At 52.9% G+C, this 18,278-nt stretch overlaps 1 protein-coding gene across 1 annotated transcript; it reads left to right on the top strand.

The window, feature by feature from the left end:
* Positions 1-3,744: 3,744 nt before the first annotated feature.
* Positions 3,745-18,185, top strand: BPIFB6 (BPI fold containing family B member 6). Its single transcript, XM_064496846.1, has 16 exons — positions 3,745-3,781; positions 6,013-6,119; positions 7,372-7,471; positions 8,515-8,619; positions 9,105-9,254; positions 9,414-9,477; positions 9,929-9,989; positions 10,770-10,861; positions 11,679-11,855; positions 12,666-12,719; positions 13,081-13,254; positions 14,042-14,109; positions 15,526-15,571; positions 16,813-16,876; positions 17,287-17,363; positions 18,026-18,185. Exons 2-16 carry the CDS (start codon positions 6,020-6,022, stop codon positions 18,167-18,169), a joined length of 1,476 nt encoding a protein of 491 aa, XP_064352916.1. The 5' UTR covers positions 3,745-3,781; positions 6,013-6,019; the 3' UTR covers positions 18,170-18,185.
* The last annotated feature ends 93 nt before the right edge of the window (positions 18,186-18,278 follow it).

Genomic DNA, 18,278 nt, shown 5'->3' with positions numbered 1-18,278 from the left:
AGGAAGAGGACATGACCACATCCCTGTTGACCATACCTGTCGACAGCATCACCTCCTAGCCCAGGGAACCAACGTGGACGAGCTGGAAGTTACTGATGCCAGGGTGACACTCTCCTCACTGTGTCCTCACCTGGTGGCATTTCCTCTCTACAGTGTCATGTCCTGTCCTGTTCCTAGAACCTCATAAGAGCCCTTCAAGTCAGGCAGGCAGAATGTGCAGCTCCATTTCACAGATGCGGAGAGGAATGTGCCCAGAGTCTCAGAGCTGGATGACAGCAGATCTCTAGGACTGCGACCTTCCTAGAATCCAGACTTAAGCTCTCCAGTGCCCTCTTCCATCCCCAGCACCCCGATCCCAGGGTTTGTCCTGTGGTCACAAGCCTCAGGTAATGGTATTTCACTGCCTTCTCAGGCAGTTTCTCCATCTTTGGTTTACTTGGATCACAAGCGAGTTTTTGTTCAGAGGAGGCAGGATCTGCCTCCCAGGCCTTTGGCCTCATTGAACACATCCAGTTCCTCTTCCCACTGAAAGCTCTTTAAACCCACCACATCACACGTGACAAGATGGCCTAGGGAAAACCCAGGGACGCAAATACTGGCAAGACAAAGCCATGTGATTTTCTCTCTCTGATAAGCCAGTCTCTGCCAGAGATAGTATTCCTTCCTGCCTAGATACACAGGATTCATGCTCTGTGTATGTTTCCCTGGGGACCGGCTTCAGTGGCTGTTCTCCCATCCACACCGCTCACCCCAACCCCTCCAGAAATCACAGGAAGCCCCCTCCTCTACCAGGCCTCCCCTCCACCTCCCTTCCATGTGCCCTCTGGTTAGCATCCTGCTCATTCCAAAGGAGGCTAAAACGAATTCTGAATTCTCTCCTACATAGAGACTTACACAGAAGGGTGCATTCACAGCCAGCAACAATAAACTGCCACGACCTCTCAGGTCTGACGCCTTCATGAACCTCCAACCTGTCCATGCTCCGCCCGCCCTTCACCTTGAATGTGCACCCTGCATGTTTCCTCTCTAGCTCTTGGCCTTTGCCCTCACTCTTTGCTCCATCTGGGCCACCTTAATCTGAACCGGTTTACTCCCCTACACATACCCCCAGCTCAAATGCAGTCTCCCCAGGCCTCATGCAACCCTTCTGCCATGGTGACTCACATCCTTCAATTTCCGAGGATGGTTGTTGGTGCCTGCAGCTTCCCTCCCCAACTACACCTCTCTGACTTTCCAGAGCCCTGCATCCAGCAAGTGCATAATAAGTATGTGGTCAGTGAGCTGCTTCCATGTGTGGTGTTGGAGCTCTGGCCCAGCCTTGCCCAGCTCTGAGCTCGGGAAGCCGTGTGGAGCCCAATCCCCGTAGGCAGGTGGGGCTGCTGGCCTGGGAATCACCCTTATTGGATCCCCAAAGGGTCTGTGAGGAAGAAAAAAGATGACACTAAGCTTCAGGGCTGGCAGAGGTGGGGGAGAAGGGGGTTGGGAAGTTTCCCTGAAGGAGGAAGCCGCAGCTGGTCCTGGAAGGGTGGTGGGATTTGGAGCAGTGGCAGGGACCAGGCAGGGTGATGCTGGGGCCCCGGGGGAGGCAGGTCAGGCAGGTAGGCAGCACCCCTCTGGTGGTGCCTTGGCAGGTCTTAGTCTGGGCTCTGGAGCCCCTTGGATCCAGATTCAGCTCCTGGCTGTGCCATGACTCGCTGTCTCCCCTGGGCAAGTGGCTGTATCTCCCCGAGCCTCAGTTTCTCTATCTGTAAAGTGGAGAAATTTACCAAAGTGCCCGCCTCATAGGGTAGTCCTCAGGATTAAATGGACTTAAATGTGCGTATCAAACACTCAGCACGCTGCCTGGCTCAGGTCAGATGCACAGAAAGGGGCCCTCTGATTACCATTGTCAGCAGCGTTAGCAGCACCGGGAGAGCTGGGTCCGAGTGCTTCCAGTGGTTCCCATCACAAGCTGGCTGGACCAGTCTTCCCTGGGAACCCTGAAGCCATGTGATGACCCAGAGCCCCAGGAAAGACTCTCTGTTTCCTTAATGTATTTTTAGGGCGCTTGCCTCCTCTCTGGCCATTGGAACTTGGCTGGGGACACTTTACTTTGAACTCAGGGACGCGACTGTCCTTTTCCCTCTCAGAATTACTGTTATTATTCTGCCCCCTCATCATAAAGAGGATAAAACAGGGAGGTTGGAGGAGCCACAGCAGGCACACAGCTGGTGAGGGCAAGTGACTGGGACTGGGGCCCAGATCCCTGAACTCACACAAAGGGATGTCTCCAGGCTCCCCAACCCCATGTCCTTCCTGCCTCCCTACCCACCCACCCCCACTCCCAACCCCCACCCCGTACCTAGAATGGCCCTGGGGGAGACAGGGGAGGCTGGGTGACTGGAGGCACACTGGGGAGGGTTTGCATGTGAGGAGGAGGTGGGGCCTGCTGGTCACTCTGTCTGTGGGGGCGGATCTGCAGGGATAAAATGATGCTATCTGTAGTCTGGTTCCTCCAGCTCAGGGCCTGGATCAGGATGGAGACTGGCTGGGCTGACCTGGGTCCTTCTCTTCCCCATTTCAAGGTGGCTTCAGCCTTGTGGACCTCAGGCAGGTCCTCAGGCCCCCTCTGTGGCCTCAGCGGCTCTTTGTATACAATGGGCACAGACGTTTCCTTGATCTTCCAGACCTGTGGGCTTCCTGAGGGTGGAGGAGGAAAACCCCAGTCCTCCAGCAGCCCCCCAAGACTGTTCATCACCCTCAAGGTACCCCCAGCCAGGCCCCCCTGAGAGAGCCTGCTGGAGAGCAGAGCAGAGGCTGGGCATTCCAAGATCTGGGGCCTAGCCCCAGCTCTGTGGCCAGCTCACTGTGTGGACCTGGGGTCATCCTGCCTTCACTGCCCTCTAGATTTGGACCTTGCGAGAAAGCTCCTGCCCCAGCATTTATCACCTCTTGGCATCTCCTCCAGGAGGGTCTCCCCTGAAGATACTGCATTGGGCCATTAGCTCCTCATGCCCGCTGTGAATCTCAGAGGGATCCAGTGCTGATGGTCCAGCCCATGCCCCTGGGCCTTTGCACTTGCCTACTCCCCACCTGAAACACCTTTCTCCTGCCTTGCAGAGCTGGCTCTGCTCACCCCTCAGGCATCAGCTGCAACATCCCCCACTCCAGGGGTCTTGGGCTCTGACGTTACCCGTGATAACCTGGTTCTTCTCTCCTCATCCCACCCCTGGGTCAGTGGTTTCCAGCACCCTTATCTCTGCAGGACTGACCTGGCTCTGTGTTGTTGACTCGCGGAGTGCCTGTCCCTCTCATAGCCTCCAGGCACCCTCTCAGGACAGGAACCCCAGCTGCCTTGTTCACTGAGGCATCCCTAACACGTGCACAGGCCTGGCACACAGTAGGCCCTCAATAAATGTTTGCGAAAGGAATGAATGGATGCCAACTGCGTGTCCATCCCTGTGGGAGGCACTGAGTCTAGAGGAGGAGGAAGTGCGAGCCCAATGCCCTCTGCCCTGCACCAGCGACCGCGCCCCCTCCCCAGTGCCCGCCCTCATGCAGCTCCCAGGATCCCCAGCCACCCCGGCCACCCTCGTCCTCTGTGCTATTTACCTTGGAACAGACTGAAACATCACGTGAGCACCAGGGCTCCTGTTCTTTGGGCCTCTAGATAATTATCTGGGCCTTATTAAACCCTTAATTATCCCAGCAACTAATCAGGCTCCCAAATATAAGGGCTTCCTCATCCCAGGGTGGGGAGGCAGGGGCCAGTCATCGGCAAGACAACCCCAAGCTCGGCAAGGTAAGGAGAGGCTCTACCTGTGGAACTCTCCCCAGAGAGTGTCTTATTCAGCCTTGTCATTTTACAGATGAAAACACCGAGGCTCAGAGAGGGCAAAGAACTTGCCCGAGGTCACACAGCAACTGGGTGGCAGGACCAGGGCTTGGATCTATGTCCTTCACACAGGGTTCCTCACCTGACAGGAAGCCACCGGACATCGCAATCCTCAGATGCTGTAGGACTTGGTCAAGGTCATGGAGACAGCAGATCTGAGGTGTCTCTTTTGGCTCCAACTGAGGCCAACGGGAGACAAGGGAGGCTCTGCTTTGCAGGAGCTCAGAGCTGAGACGAGGCAATGAGGGGATGGTGGTGGTGGGGTAGGGGGCATCTAGGAGCATTTCTCAAGCTGAGGGCGGGGGAGGGGCACTCCAGGTGGAGGAAAATGTGTGAGCTGACGATGGGTGTGGAGAAGCAGGAAACACTCATTTTGGGGTGGGATGGATTAGGTATATAGTCAGATTCTAACTGATCTTTGAAGCTAGGGGTGGTTGGGGGTTGAGGGGAGGCTTCCTGGAGGAGGAAGCAAGGACTGAAATTGGACTTGAGAGACAAGCAGGTAGTAGATGGGTGGAGGAAGGGCATTGTAAGAAGGAGGGGAAGCTTAGGCAAAAGCACAAGCACAGTCAGAAACAAAACCCCAGCATTGACCACTTGCCTGGAAATACCTGCCCAGCAGTATACCCCGAGCCGCTTATTAACTGTAAGAGGGCAAAAAAACCTCGTCCAAGTGGCCTTAACACCTGGCATCTGTTCTGGCCTGGGAATGGGGGAACCAGTCTTGGGGCTCGGTCTCCCCAGCTGGGAGATAGGGTGGGGCGGGAGGAGACCTTTACCCAGCCCCTTCCAGCCCTGCCGCCCTGGCCCTGAACTCCACCACCTACCACAGGATGACCTTCAGAGATCTGGCCCTGGGTGTGCCTGTGCCTGGCATTCCCATGGCGCACGTGTATGTGTTCACGGGGGCTGAGGAAACATCAAGGTTGATTATTTTCAAGCCAAGGTGATATTTAAAAATTGGATGGGACCAGAGACAAATCAACCATGCTTTCATTTAGCAAATATTGATTGTAAGCGTGAAGGTCTCCCTGGCTTTTTCTGTGCTGATTGCTTCTTATCCTCTAAGTCTCAGCCTAAATATCTCCTCTTTAGAGAGTCCTTCCCTGGCCACCCCTCCCCACCCCCAAACACACTGTATCCCATTTAATTGCTTCCCTTCAAGATTCAGGAGGAGCAGGACTATCTCTGCCGTGTGTACTTTGTAGGCTGGTCTGCCTGGCATGTAGTAGGTATTCAGGAAATGCGAGTTGAGTGAATGAACGCAGGCAGACACGGGCTCAGTAGGCACCTGCCTCTGCAGATGAGTGGAGCCCTCGGTGGCCGAGCCCACTGTCAGTAGGAGTCCATCTGGAATTTTCCCTCTCCAGTGGCACAGGCTAGGCCCAGTGGCCACGCCACCCCCACCCCCCACCATTCTTTTCAGCCACAGCTAAAACCGGAAATAAACACTTGGCCTCTGGTTGAATTTCAGGTCTTGGTAAGTAGTAATTAAGAAGAAGGGGTGTCTGGGGATCCAGAGGTGGGAGGGGGCTTTCCTGGAACTTTGAAGGGTCTGGGGTTTTTATTCAAGTCCCTACTCACCAGCTGTGAGACCTTGGGTGTTTCAGACTGTGCCTCAGTTTCCTTGTTGGTGAGGCGAGGTCTCAAGGTGGCTTAAGGGGCTGTGAGCTGAGATTTCTAGAAATGGTTCTGAGTTGGAGGAGGTGGAAGATGCCACTGGCTGTCGTGCCAGTGTCGGGGAAGCAGGGAGTTCCCCCATTCCCACACTGCCATGGGAGTCCCTGAAGTCTGGACCAAGTTGGAATCTCTTCCATAGCCCCAGCATTGCACCATGAGCCACACTTGGACTCAGGAAAAACTGCAGCTAAACCTCCCACCAACCCCATAAAGCAAGCTGTTCAGAATGCATCACACCCAGAGACGCAGAAACCAAAGCTTAGAGAGGGAAGTGACTTGCCTGGGGTGACCCCTGAGGCCCTGTATTTAATCTGGACACTCTTTGGTCCTTCTGGAGGACGCGGTCCAAAACTCCTGGACTCCTGAGATCATCCAGGGGGCCCTGTCTGATCTGGAGCAGGGGAGGTCCCCAAGGGAACCAAGGGTGGGCTGCACCCAATTCAGGCCCTGTGACACAGGTGAGCCATGCTACGAATCCTGTGTCTGGTGCTCTGCGGCCTGCTGACCACCGCACGAGCGGACCCTGGGGCACTGCTGCGACTGGGCATGGACATCATGAATCGGGGTGAGCTGGCAGGCTGGGCCGGGGGCTGGGGGGCAGGGGAAGTGTGGGAAAGGGAGTAGGTGGTAGGTAGTGCCTGCTTGTGTTTGCATAGACTTGAGTATCCTATGATCCTCAAAATCAACTATATATATAGCAATGTTATTATTCTTCCATTTTACAGAGGAGGGAAACTGAGCCCCAGAGAAAATGGGCTGATTTGCCCAAGGATCCCCTGCAAGTTGGAGGCAGAGCTGGAAATCCTTTTTCTTTGGAACCTCTCCTTGGCCCTGAGGGCAGGGGTTGGCATCCACAAGTGGGCTGTAGGGGTGACAGACAATGAGCCAAATTCCAGCTCTGCCAACAATTTACTGTGTGACCTCAGGCAAGTCACTTACCCTCTCTGTGTTGCTGTTTGCTCATCTGCAAATGTAAAGTGTAAAGAAATGTAAAATAGGCTGAACAGTCCTTTTTTGGGTTGGATCAGATGATGTGTGAGATTAAAATGCCCTGGGGACCCTTTAGTAAAATGTATCATCCATCTCCAGCTCTGTGACCCTAAAGGAAATGGAGTCACACCCAGGTGCAAAGGGCTAATGACGTTCATCAGCTCAGTATTTGTCTCCTCTGGGAACTAGCCTGCGACCATTCTGGAGTGTTTCAGGCACATGTCAGTGTCATTTAGGATTGGGGGTCTCCAGTCCTGGGGAATCAGAATGTCTTGGCTTCAAGCACAGAATCTTCACTTAAATAAGCTCCCAGTTGAATTCCCTAATCAGTCGAGTTTGAGAGCGGCTGGGCCACATGATAAAGTTGACACTGCAGCTTGGGGTTCCAGGCCTCCATGATGTGCCTCCTGAAACTGCTCCAGTTTCCCTGTCCTGTCCCTACCCCCTCCAGCTACACTGTATTTCTCACTCCTCCTCCTCTGTGCCACCTCCTTCCCCTCTTCCCCATCTTTGCACTTGCTGGGCCCTCTGCTGGGAGCTGCCTCTTTTATTATCTTACTCCTCCCTCAAGGACCAATTGGCACATCACCTCCTCCTGGAAGCCTTACCTGTCTCTTCCTTTCCTGGCCCAAACCCCTCATGTGGTTCCTCCAGCTGCCTGGGCTTTTCATGGCCCTCATCACTCTAGTGACTCTGTCTTCTCCTCCAGGCTGGAAGAGGGCAGAGGCAGGCATGACTCATTTCTGGGATGCCCGAGAGACTGGCTCCAGGGCAGGGAAGAAGTGAGGAGCCCAGCTGAGTGTCTCTCTGACCCTCCCCCTTTCCAGAGGTCCAGAACGCTATGGATGAGAGTCACATCCTGGAGAAGATGGCAGCTGAGGCGGGCAAAAAACGGCCGGGGATGAAACCCATTAAGGGCATCACTAAGTGAGCAGGGGAGGGGCTTCAGAGTGGGGGTGGCAGTTAGGAGAGAGGGTGGCAGGGGATGCCTGAAAGAGCTGGTGGGACAGCTGGTGCAGGGCATGGGGCCTCTTCCCGGCCTTGCTGCTGGCTTGCTGTGTGACCCTGGGCAGGTCACTGCTCCCACCTGGGCCTCAGTTCCCTGTCATCCAATTTCAGGCCTGTTGAGAGCAGGGCCATTGAGAGGGGGCAGTGAGGTTGGAAAGTCAAACTCCAACTCCCTACATGCAGCAGGAACTCACTGAATGTACATGAAACTGAGTGCAAAATCCTCTGGAAACAATCATCTAATGACAGGGGCAAAATGGTTTCAGCGCAAGTGTCGTATGGGATTGATTGTTGGGCCTGCCTGGAATGATGTGCTGGGGAGGGTTTTGAGGCACTTTCTGGGCTTAGCAGGAAATAAGACTGTAATCAGTTAGCAATGTCTGCCAAGAGCTCAGGACAGGCAGGTGGAGACGTGCCACAAATTTGCTACCCTGGATCTTGACTGGTAGTTCTCAAGCAGGGGTAATTTTGCCTCCAAGGGGCATTTGGCAGTGTCTGGAGACATTTTTGGTTGCCACAACTCATGGGGTCAGGGAAGGGGAGTGCATCTATGCCTCTAGTGGGCAGAAGCCAGGGATGCTACTAAACACCCTACAATGCACAGGACAACCCACAGCAAAGAATGATTCTGCTCCAAATGTCAATAGTGTTACTGTTGAGAAACCCTGATCTGAGCAAACATCTCCATTTTGCCAATGGGGAGACTGAGGCCCACAGCAGGGAAGGAAGCAGCCCAATATCACAAAGCCAGGTGTCCCAACTTACACATGACGAGTGCTTTCTGTGTACAAATTGGTCCAGCCTTCTGTTTGTGTTTCACGATGGTCCCAAATGTGGCTTTATCCCCATGACATGGGATGGGGGATTTATCCAAGGCCTCCCATAAAAGGAGTAGAGGAGTGGGTTAAGGGCCTGAGTCTCATCTTTCCAGTTCTCATTGCTTGGTTGTCTGCCTCTCCCAGTCTGAAGGTGAAGGATGTGCAGCTGCCTGTCATCACACTGAACTTCGTACCTGAGGTGGGCATCTTCCAGTGTGTGTCCACAGGCATGACCATCACTGGCAAGAGGTGAGTATGGTGGGGAGGTGAGAAGGAAAGGATAATGATCTCTTTGTCTCACTCTGATATGCACACTTACTGAGTACTTACTGTGTACCATCTGGGGGCTATGGTCTGAGATGATGCAAAACTGGTTCCTACCTTTGATGGGAAACCGACCTGAACACAGATGATCACAGACTGAGGGACTGGCCTGGAACAGAAGAAGCATTGGCAGAGTGCAGGGGTCAGGGATTAGAAAAGGCTTTTGCGAGATGATGACAGCTGAGCAGAACAGGGTTTTGAAATATGTGCAGGAGTTCACCAAAGTAAGAGGGGAGTGGAAAGGCTGGTTGTGCGACCTTGGGCAGGTCCCACCACACTTTCTGTCCTGCGGGATGGTCTTCCACCCTTTCTCCTCTCTCAGAGCTGCTGAGACTGTGGGCAAAGAGGAGACAGGGCTAGTGGCCACAATGGCAGAGGTACCCATGATGCCTGCCTGCCCCCTCCTCCAGCTTCATGGGTGGGAACATGGAGATCATCGTGGTTCTGAACATCACAGCCACCAACCGGCTTCTGCAGGACGAGGAGATGGGCCTCCCCATGTTCAAGAGCGAGGGCTGTGAGGTCATCCTGGTCAGCGTGAAGACGAACCTGCCCAGCAAGTGAGGGGCTCCGTGGCTGGGGAGGAAGGCTGGGTCCACCTTGCCATCCGGGCTCAGCATCCCACTTCCCGAGCCACTACACTTCCTTAGCCATGTCCCTGCATGTCCCATGCCTAACTTCCTGCCATCTATTCCCCTGTCCCCATCCTCTGTGTCTAGCATGCTGCCTAAGGTGGTCAACAAGTTCCTGGACAGCACCCTACACAAAGTTCTTCCTGGCCTGGTGAGTGCCCAGAGCAAACCTCCGCCCCTCATCCACGGGAGTGCTTTGACCAGGGCAAGTGCATTTCATCTTGGGTCTGATCCTGATCAAAGGAGGCTGAGGGGGATCCTGAGGCTGTGGCTGGCTCAGTGGGAGAAAGTGATCAGCTAGTGATGTCTGCTGTGAGAGTGGGAGGAGGAAATGGCAGCCTGTACAGCACCACCTGCCATCTCTGCTTAGAGTACCAGTCCCTGGGGGAACGCGTCCTCACTGACTGCAGGCTGTCGTCAGGAGATCTGGCTCCTGGTCCAGGCTCTGCTGTTGACTTCCTGTGTGGCTTGTGGCTTTGGTTTCCTCCTCGAGCCCCTGCCCCACTAGGGCTCTTGAGTATCCCTGTGGAGTAACATTCAGCTGTAAGGAGTGAGGCCCTCCACACAGGGGCCTCTCTACCCAATGCCTTTTCTTCTTCCAGATGTGTCCAGCCATCGATGCGGTCCTGGGATATGTGAACAAGAAGTGGGCCAATGTGAATGGTGAGTAGCCCTAGCCATGCTTTGCTCCCACATGGGGATGGCAGGATGGCTGGACTTCGACGCCCGACTCCCCATTCAAGTGTCTGCTCCCAGCCCAGCCTTGGGACTAGAGGTGGTCTCAGGTCATGGAGTCCAGCCATCCACCCATTGTTCAGATGGGGAGCCTAAGGCCCTGAGGGACTCTGGGGTCCTTTCCTCTCAGCCCTCCATCTAGTGTTCTATCCATCACCCCCAGACTCTAAGAGCAGCAGCCTTTGCGGGCTCTTCCACAAACCTTGCACTGTGAATAATAACCCCAATGGTAATCTCCACTCTTTCCTTTGCCAAGGGGATCTGCTGCCTTCATCATCTTGGGGTCTCCAGGGCTCCTCAGGGTGGGGGAGAGGGAAGCTTAATGGCTGGGACTGAAGAAAACTGGCTCATGTGCCCAGCAGTGTGGCCTGGGACAAGTCACTTCACTCCTCCAAGCCTCAGTTTGTGCATGTGTAAAATAGAGCCAATAATCCTGGCCCCGCCAGTCTGTTGTGAGAACTGAGCTATGACAACCCCTGGGGAACAGCTCTGTGCCTGCTGAGGGATGTGATTTTCTAGGCCAGGCATCATTGCCTCCATTCTGCAGGTGAAACTACTGAGGCCCAGAGATGCAGTCTGCCTGGTGTCACACAGAGGGCCAGGGTTCCTGGTGTCCAGGCCAAGCTCAGGGGGCAGCTGGCTGGTGCCGGCTTCTCTGGGTTGGCCCCAGGTTGGTGCCTCTCTGAGTGAAACCTCCTCTTTACACAGCCCCCATGCCCGTGGGCCAGATGGGCACCGTCAAATATGTCCTGACGTCCATACCAACCACCACAGCCAGCTACATTCAAGTGGACTTTAGTGTAAGCAGCAGGCTGGGGTCTCACAAGCCTGAGCGGTGGGGGCTGATTCCGCCAGGGCAGGCAGCTGGACTGTGGCCGAGGAGGGTGGGAGGGTCCCTGCCTCTTTCTGCTCCTAACGTGGACCCTGAGTCCTGAGCTGATTTCCAGGATGCTGACTCCACACTCACACCTTCTCCCCAGGCTGCCTGCTTCTCCCAGTGCTTACCCAGCCGTACCCTGTCATTGTACGGGGGGAAGCACCAGGCCCAGGAGGGAGGCAGGACTTGACTAGAATTCCAGCGTGAGTTGGTGGCAGGGTTGGGTTCTCGCCCAGGAGGGAGGCAGGACTTGACTAGAATTCCAGCGTGAGTTGGTGGCAGGGTTGGGTTCTCACCCAGGTCTCCAGAGCCCTAGGTACCTAGGTGAATGCATCTTCCAGGAATGGGAAGAAAAACCTCAAGCGCTCACCCCTCTGTGAATTCTTCCTCCAGCGAGGTTCTTACAGGGCCCACCTTGTTTTCCGTTTACCTCCTTCTCCTGAGACTAGAAACACATTCTGTGTAAATGAGGGCTCCTACCACAGTCCGATTAACTGAGGTTACTTAAGCAATCCTAGGAGGGACTGCTAGTGGTTTAGTAACTGACTCCCTTATCCTTTTGGGCCTCAGTCTGCCCGTCTGCACACTGAGAGCGTTGACCCCCATAGCCTGCTCTGGCTCTACCGTCTTGGGACTTGCTGACATGGGGCCGGTTTGAGCGCCATTAGTACTACAGACTCAGCCCCAGCCCCAGTCCTTCCTGGCCAAAGCTGAGTGTCTCCCCGCTGGCTGTCCCACAGCCCGTGGTGCAGCAGCACGAGGGCAGCATCATCCAGCTTGCTGATGCCGGGGAGGCCCTCGGGTTCCCCGAGGACTATGCTGAAGGCTCCTCGCAGCTGCTGCTCTCGGCCGCCTTCCTCACAGCAGAGCTTGCTCTCCTGCAGAAGTCCTTTGATGTGAATGTCCAGGACACGATGGTGAGCTGCCCGTGGCCACGTCCCACATCTGTCCCCCTGTAATGACAGTACCTGCCAGAGCCGGCCTTCTGAGGATTATCTTGGGGTTGTTGGCAATGCTAGGGCTGAGAGATGCGAGGACTTATTTGGGTTTCTATCATCAGTTCACCCCACCATCCACCATCTCTGCCCATGTAACCACCACCTACTCATGCATCCATCCAACCCTCAGTCCAATTATCCATTCATTTATTCATCTCTGTTGATCCCTTTATTCATCCTCCCATCCATGCACCCATCATCCACCTGTATACTTTGCCATCCATCATCTACTCTCCCATCCATTTTTCAGACCATTTCACCATCTTCCCATCCACTCATCCTCCCATCTATTATTCCTATCATCCCTCCATCCACCCATCCACCTGCCCGTCTATCTATTATTCATTTCCCTACGCAAACACTCATCTATCCATCCACCCAAACATTCACCTACTTATCTGTTTATCCATTTTCCCCGTCCATCTCTCTATCCACAAATCCATTCACCTACCCCCACTCCTCCATCACATCCACCCATTCTCCCATCTATCTTCCTGCTTTTTCATCCAACAAAACTTTCTCAGCATGTGATCTTGTACTCAGAGCTATGGGCTTTGAAAGGTGTGAGCCACAATCTGGGCTACCCAGGAGCTCATTATCTACCTAATCAAAGAGCAAGGATTTGATGAAGGAATCTCAGAAGACATACCTTATTGAGTCAGAGGAGATGTCTGTTAGGAAGGCTCAGGGAAGTCTTCAGTAATCCTAACTTTGACTTTTATTTTGTAGATTGGCAAACTGCCCCCACAAACCACTGAGACACTGGCTCGCTTCATCCCTGAAGTGAGTGCCCCAGCTACCTGTGATCACCACGCCCTGCCATGTTCTCCAGGCGAAGGGACAGGGATTTTCAATACCACATCTCCTTTGTCCAGTGTGGAATCATCCCAACTTCTCCATAAATTACCCTTTGGACTCAGCACAGACAGCCCGGCTTTTTGCATTGTACTTTTTATGTCCAATGTAGAAATAGCCAGATTGTCTGTTTTGTTTCTTTTATTTCCTGATTGATGCATCCCAGCCTTTGCATATTGTGCTTCCTACATCCAAGGTAGAAATCACGTATTTTGTGATGGACTCCTGGTTTCAACTGAAGCCACCAGTCTGAGATTTGGCCTTGAGGGAAGTCTCCTGGTTTCTGTAGGTGGCTGAGGCCTATCCCAAATGGAAACCTCTGGTGACCCAGATCAGGATAAACAAGCCCCTCGAGGTCACCATGAAGACCGGCAAAAGCCTGCTGCACCTCCATGGCACCCTGGAGATGTTCGCTGCTCGGCGACCGGGAAAGGCCCTTGCACCCCTCTTTCTCCTGGAAACTGTGAGTGGAATCTGTTTCCCATTTAGGTCCAGTCTCATGGATATTCGAGGCTGGAGGGTAGGATTTTAGCTGATAGCCAAGTTTTGGATTAAAGGGATCTTAGTTAATCCCAGAGGTATGAGCCTAACCTGCTGGGCACTGTCACCGGATGTCTGATTTTTGGCTCTGCTGTTGAAACTCTGAATGGCTAGAGAGATCAACAAAATGAGGGTCAAAAGTTTAGTCCTTCCTTTCTTTCTCCTCCCTCCATCCTGCCCCCTTCCCGCCCTTTTTTCTTTCCTTCCTTCCTCCAACATTCATTAGCATCTATGAGGGTAGTGAAGGGCTCACCCAGGGAACTATAGGAGCCTCAAGAGATCCTGAATCTAGTTTGAGGAAATCACAGAAGACTTCCTAGAGGAGGTGATGCCTGAGCTATGTTTTGAAGGTTGGGCAAGAGCTGGCCAGGAAAAGGGTTGCTGTTGGACAGGCTGGTGATGGAGGGCACTCCAGATAGAGTCACAGGATGCGCAAAGACCTGGAGCAGTAACATGGTGTTTGTAGGGACCTACACACAGGCCGGGACTTTTGATTGTGCTCTCCTGGGCTAGGTACAGGGAAGATGAGGACCCTGGGCTGGGGGCATGGGGAGACTGCTGCGTTCAGTTCCTGAAGGAGGGATGGGCAGAGAGGAAGACCCCTGCTTTGTCTTGGCAGTGGTGGGGATGCTGGGGAGGTGGTAAAGCCTCTGGTTTTACCAAACCTGATGGGGAACCCACTGCCTTCTCCCTGCTTCCCCCCATGTCAGCACTTCAACCTGAAAATCCAGTACTCAGTTCGTGAGAACCGACTGCAGATGTCCACCTCTCTGGACAGGTAGGCGTCTGCTGCCCACGCTGGCATCCCTGTATCCTTGCATGGGCACTTCCAACACCACTTGTTTTCCTGCTTCAGGGTCTCCCTCTGATCCATCCAGCATGGCCCACACTGCAAGGCTACTCTGGTCACTATCCCTGTTCTAGAACCCTCAATGGCTCCCCATTGTTTGTATGATTTTTTCTCAAATCTTAGCCTGGCACACAAAGCCCTTCTCAAATTCTTCCGCCACTGCTCCTGCGGTTCCACTAGGCTCTTGCACAGTGAGTCTGATCGTGGGCCCATGTCCCCTTTGCCATTAACAGGCTTTTACCCATGCCATCCAAATGCCTCCTGCCACTCAGCACCCACCTCAAATGCCACCTCCTCCATGATTCCTTTCTTTATACTAATAACAACTAACATTTATAGAGTTCTATGTGTGAGGCCAGTTTTCCATTCAGTTGTTCATGAATTTTTGTATTTGTCCTGATTTTTTATCTGACTTGCATTAGGCCAGGATTCTTTCAATTGTAGAGACAATTCCAATTTTAACTGTCTTAAACCCCAAAGGGAATATTTAGACTCAACTAAAATCTCTAGAGATAGATATTCCTTTCAGGCATGGCTGGATCTAGCTGCATGGAATTCTCATAGTCTGTCTCCTCATCCCTTGGCCTTTGCTGCCCACTCTGTTGGCCATTCTCAGGCAGCCTCCCCTCAAGTGGTGGCAAAGTGACCCCAACAAGGAGAGAGGCCTCGTGTTTGATAGCTCTGACAAGATTCCCAAGGCTGCTTCTCACTGGCCTAGCATGAATCGCATGACCAACCCTAAGCTAATCACAGTGACTCAAGAGATATAATGCTCTGATTGGCCAGGCTGGGGTCATGTGCTCAGCCTGAGGTCTCTGGGTTCAGGCCCTCCTAAGTGCCTTGGAATGAGGGTGGAAAATCGAGGATGTGTTACTGGAATAGAGAATAGATGTTGGGAAGATAGAGCCACCAGATGACCATCAGGTGGCCTGTTCTGGTGCCAAGATGTATTAGGGCCCACTGGAGGCTGTGCCAGGGAGGGGGCCATGTAGGGGGCCTCAATCCTACGTCCTGCAAAAATCTGGGACTGACTAGTTGAGCTGCAAACCCTCTGCCTACCTGGCCTTGGGTGGGAGCGGTGGACATGACTGGGGTCCCAGAGGAAAGAGTCAGGAAAAATGAGAGGAGGCAGTGGTTTGTGCTGTGGGAAACAAAATGTCTGTGATGAAAGGTGGTGAGTGCCCCATTATAGGGAGCATGTAAGCAGGCTTCCAAGCACCTGGTGAGAAGCTGTAGAGGACTTCTTCATCAGGGAGGGGCTAGGGGGGTTGAGATCCCTTTTCTCCAGGGGCAGGGGTGTGCTCTGACTGCCCTTCCTCCTCCTTATTTCCCTCTCTTCTGCAGATTACTGAGCCTATCTCGGGGGTCCTCATCGATTGGTGCCTTCAATGTAAGTGTCTCAAGTACTTCTGCCGGGTCTGGCTTAAAGGCAAGACTAGACCTATTCTCCCTTGCGGCTGCAGGGAAAGGCTCTGAAATGGAGGCAGAGTGAACAGACTAGATCACTGTGGGGCTTGGGGCCCCTGACTGGCTGTGTGACCTTGGAAAAATTGCTTAGCCTCTCTGAATCTCTGTTTTCTTTTCTGGATAGAATCTGGACATCTCCTTAGATTGATCTGAAAAGCATTGTCACACATAGCAGTAGCCTGAACTGGCTTGGTTGGCCCAGCTGTTATTTTTATTAGTCTCTGTAGCCTCGGGCCTCAAAACAGAACCTGACCCAGCAGTCGCTAATCATCACCATCATCATCATTAAAACAACACCAGCGGCTCTACTTACTGACCACTTACTCTGTGCTGTGTGCTTTACCCAAACTCACAGAATCCTCATGGAAACCCTATGAGCAGCTGCTATTATATTCCTCTTTCACAGATGGGGTAACTGAGGTGCAGAAAGGCAGGGAATGAATGACTCATCAAAGCTACTGAGTTTTCTGTAGGAGTAAGGGTAGGGTCCACAGGCCACTCTGTGTCTCCTGAATTCTGCCTACCTTCACCATGACCCAAGGTCCACATGTGACGGGAACAGGTGTTACAGAAAAATCAGCCTCTGTACCCCAAAAAGCAAATTCAAAATCAGAGGCAGAGTTTTGGGATCAAAGAAAAGAGCAGCTTTATTACTTTGTCCGGCAAAGGGAGTCACAGCAGGCTAGTGACTTAAAGACTGCGAGCCCATCTTGGGGTTGGGGTCTTGAGGTTCTATAGAAAAACTGGATGGAGCAGAAAAGGTGATAATAATCAGGGTGTTTTACTGGGTGCTCCACCCCTCTTCACGTCAATGAATCTTCAAGAGGAACTCTGGAGGGTCTGTCCATTCTTCCAAGATTATCAGCCTGTTTTCTCCTTCCTGTAGCATAGCCTCTGGGTTAAAGTTATTCTCAGTAAAGAACAAATCAGCAAACTGGTTCACATCAGGGAAGCCAGTTTGTTAGTTTGCTTTATACTCCTTCACAGGGACTAAGCAGAGGTGAAGGGCATCGGTCTACATTCTAACAGTCAGACACAGTTGTGATTCGATTTGATGTCTCTAATATTCATTCCTGTGGTCCCCCGATCCACGGAGCTGAAAAAATCTGTAGAATTTAATTGAACGATGGATGAGGGTGTTTTCTCTTGCTCTCTCTCCCCCAGGAGAAAGAATTGACAGGCTTCATCACTGATTTTCTGCAAGAAGCCTACATCCCAGCCATCAATGGTGAGGGCTCCAACAGGCTTTGATTTTGCTGGTGCCAGGGAGCATTCTGAGCAGGAAGAGATGCCACCTGAGTGGTCTCCAAGCCTCTCCAGTAGCCCCAGATGGGGGAGGCTAAAAGGGAGGGGATGGTCAGTGCTGAATCTTTGAGGCTAATGTCAGCTGAATGTCACTTACCTGGGGACAAAGACCCCCTCCTACAACTTGGACTCTGACCCTTGACTCCACATGGTGAGTCAGATCTTGACCTAGACCCTGTATATAAATATATAAATCTAACATGCACTCTAGGCTCAAGCAGCTGGCAGACATCATGAATCGATCACTGCACTATTTCCCACTACTCTGCTCTAGGCAGCCGCTCCTCAGTTGCAGAGCAGGCTGGCTGAAATGACTCTTCCTGTATTCCTCAGATGCGCTCCAAGTCGGACTCCCACTTCCAGACTTTCTGGACATGAATTACAACCTGGTAGAGCTGAACATAGTAGAGGTGAGGAAAGGAGTTGGGGAAGGCCATGTCAGCCAGTATTTTCGGCCAATGAATGATGAACGAAAGCTGGCTTCTGTCCACCTGGAGGGAGGAGCGCTGAAGGGGGCAGGGGCCATCAGTACAGTCCTGCCAACCCCTTGAGCCAGACCTTGCCCCTCAGAACCGGGGGTTTCCTGGGCCAGGGGTCCCCAAGAGGAAACTTGAATTCTGCTACTCTCCTTCGCTGCCACTTTGGGAAAGTAATTTCATCTTTCTCAATGCTTCTATTTTCTGTGCCTAAAATGGGGGTGATTTTAGGGTGTCCACTTCCGAGAGCTATCTCAGTGATGATTCACTGAGATAATTTGCCCAAAGGCAGACAGTAAGTACTCAATAAACATTAGTTTTGTGTTGCATGCCAAACATTGTACTTGGAGCACTCAGTGGGCATTTTTCTCATTTTATCTCTCCACTCAGGAGGTAGGGGTGCTTGTCCCCACTTGACTGTCGAGAAAATTAAGGCTTAGAGAGGTGAAGGGTCATAAGGCCAGCCTAATTCATCCTTTGCTCTTAAACACCACGCTGATTTCATATCCTGGCCACACTCTGGCCCATCCCATCCTGTGCCTGGGTGGTCCTATCACAGCTGCCATGCCCCAGCCTGGCCCTTTGTCTCCTGCCAGAACGCCCTGGTGCTGGACTTGAAGCTGCACCGACCAGGGCAGGATTTGCCTGCCAGCTGCCTGCACACCACCAACCGGCTGCACGCTGTGGGGGAGCCCACCTGGTCCCCCACCACCAGGGCCGCTTCTCTTGATGAGGAGTGAGCAGGGCAGGTCTGGGTGGGGGCTTGGCAATAAACAGGAGAAAGGTCCTTACAAACATGTGATGCTTTGACTTCTTTATTTGTAGCCAATTGATGTGTCTTTTTCTCCC

Source organism: Camelus dromedarius, chromosome 18 (genome assembly GCF_036321535.1).
Source record: "Camelus dromedarius isolate mCamDro1 chromosome 18, mCamDro1.pat, whole genome shotgun sequence".
NCBI classification, from domain to species: Eukaryota; Metazoa; Chordata; class Mammalia; order Artiodactyla; family Camelidae; genus Camelus; species Camelus dromedarius.
The sequence above is the reverse complement of the archived record's forward strand: the minus strand, read 5'-3'. Positions and strand labels throughout refer to the sequence as shown.

What these genes read in the sequence shown, in the direction of transcription:
- BPIFB6 (XM_064496846.1), top strand. Translation starts at nt 6,020, where the DNA reads ATGCTACGAATCCTGTGTCTGGTGCTCTGCGGCCTGCTGACCACCGCA. An exon ending in ACATTCAAGTGGACTTTAGT is followed by an intron (nt 10,862 to 11,678) that starts GTAAGCAGCAGG and finishes GCTGTCCCACAG; the next exon opens with CCCGTGGTGCAGCAGCACGA. An exon ending in TGAATGTCCAGGACACGATG is followed by an intron (nt 11,856 to 12,665) that starts GTGAGCTGCCCG and finishes TTTATTTTGTAG; the next exon opens with ATTGGCAAACTGCCCCCACA.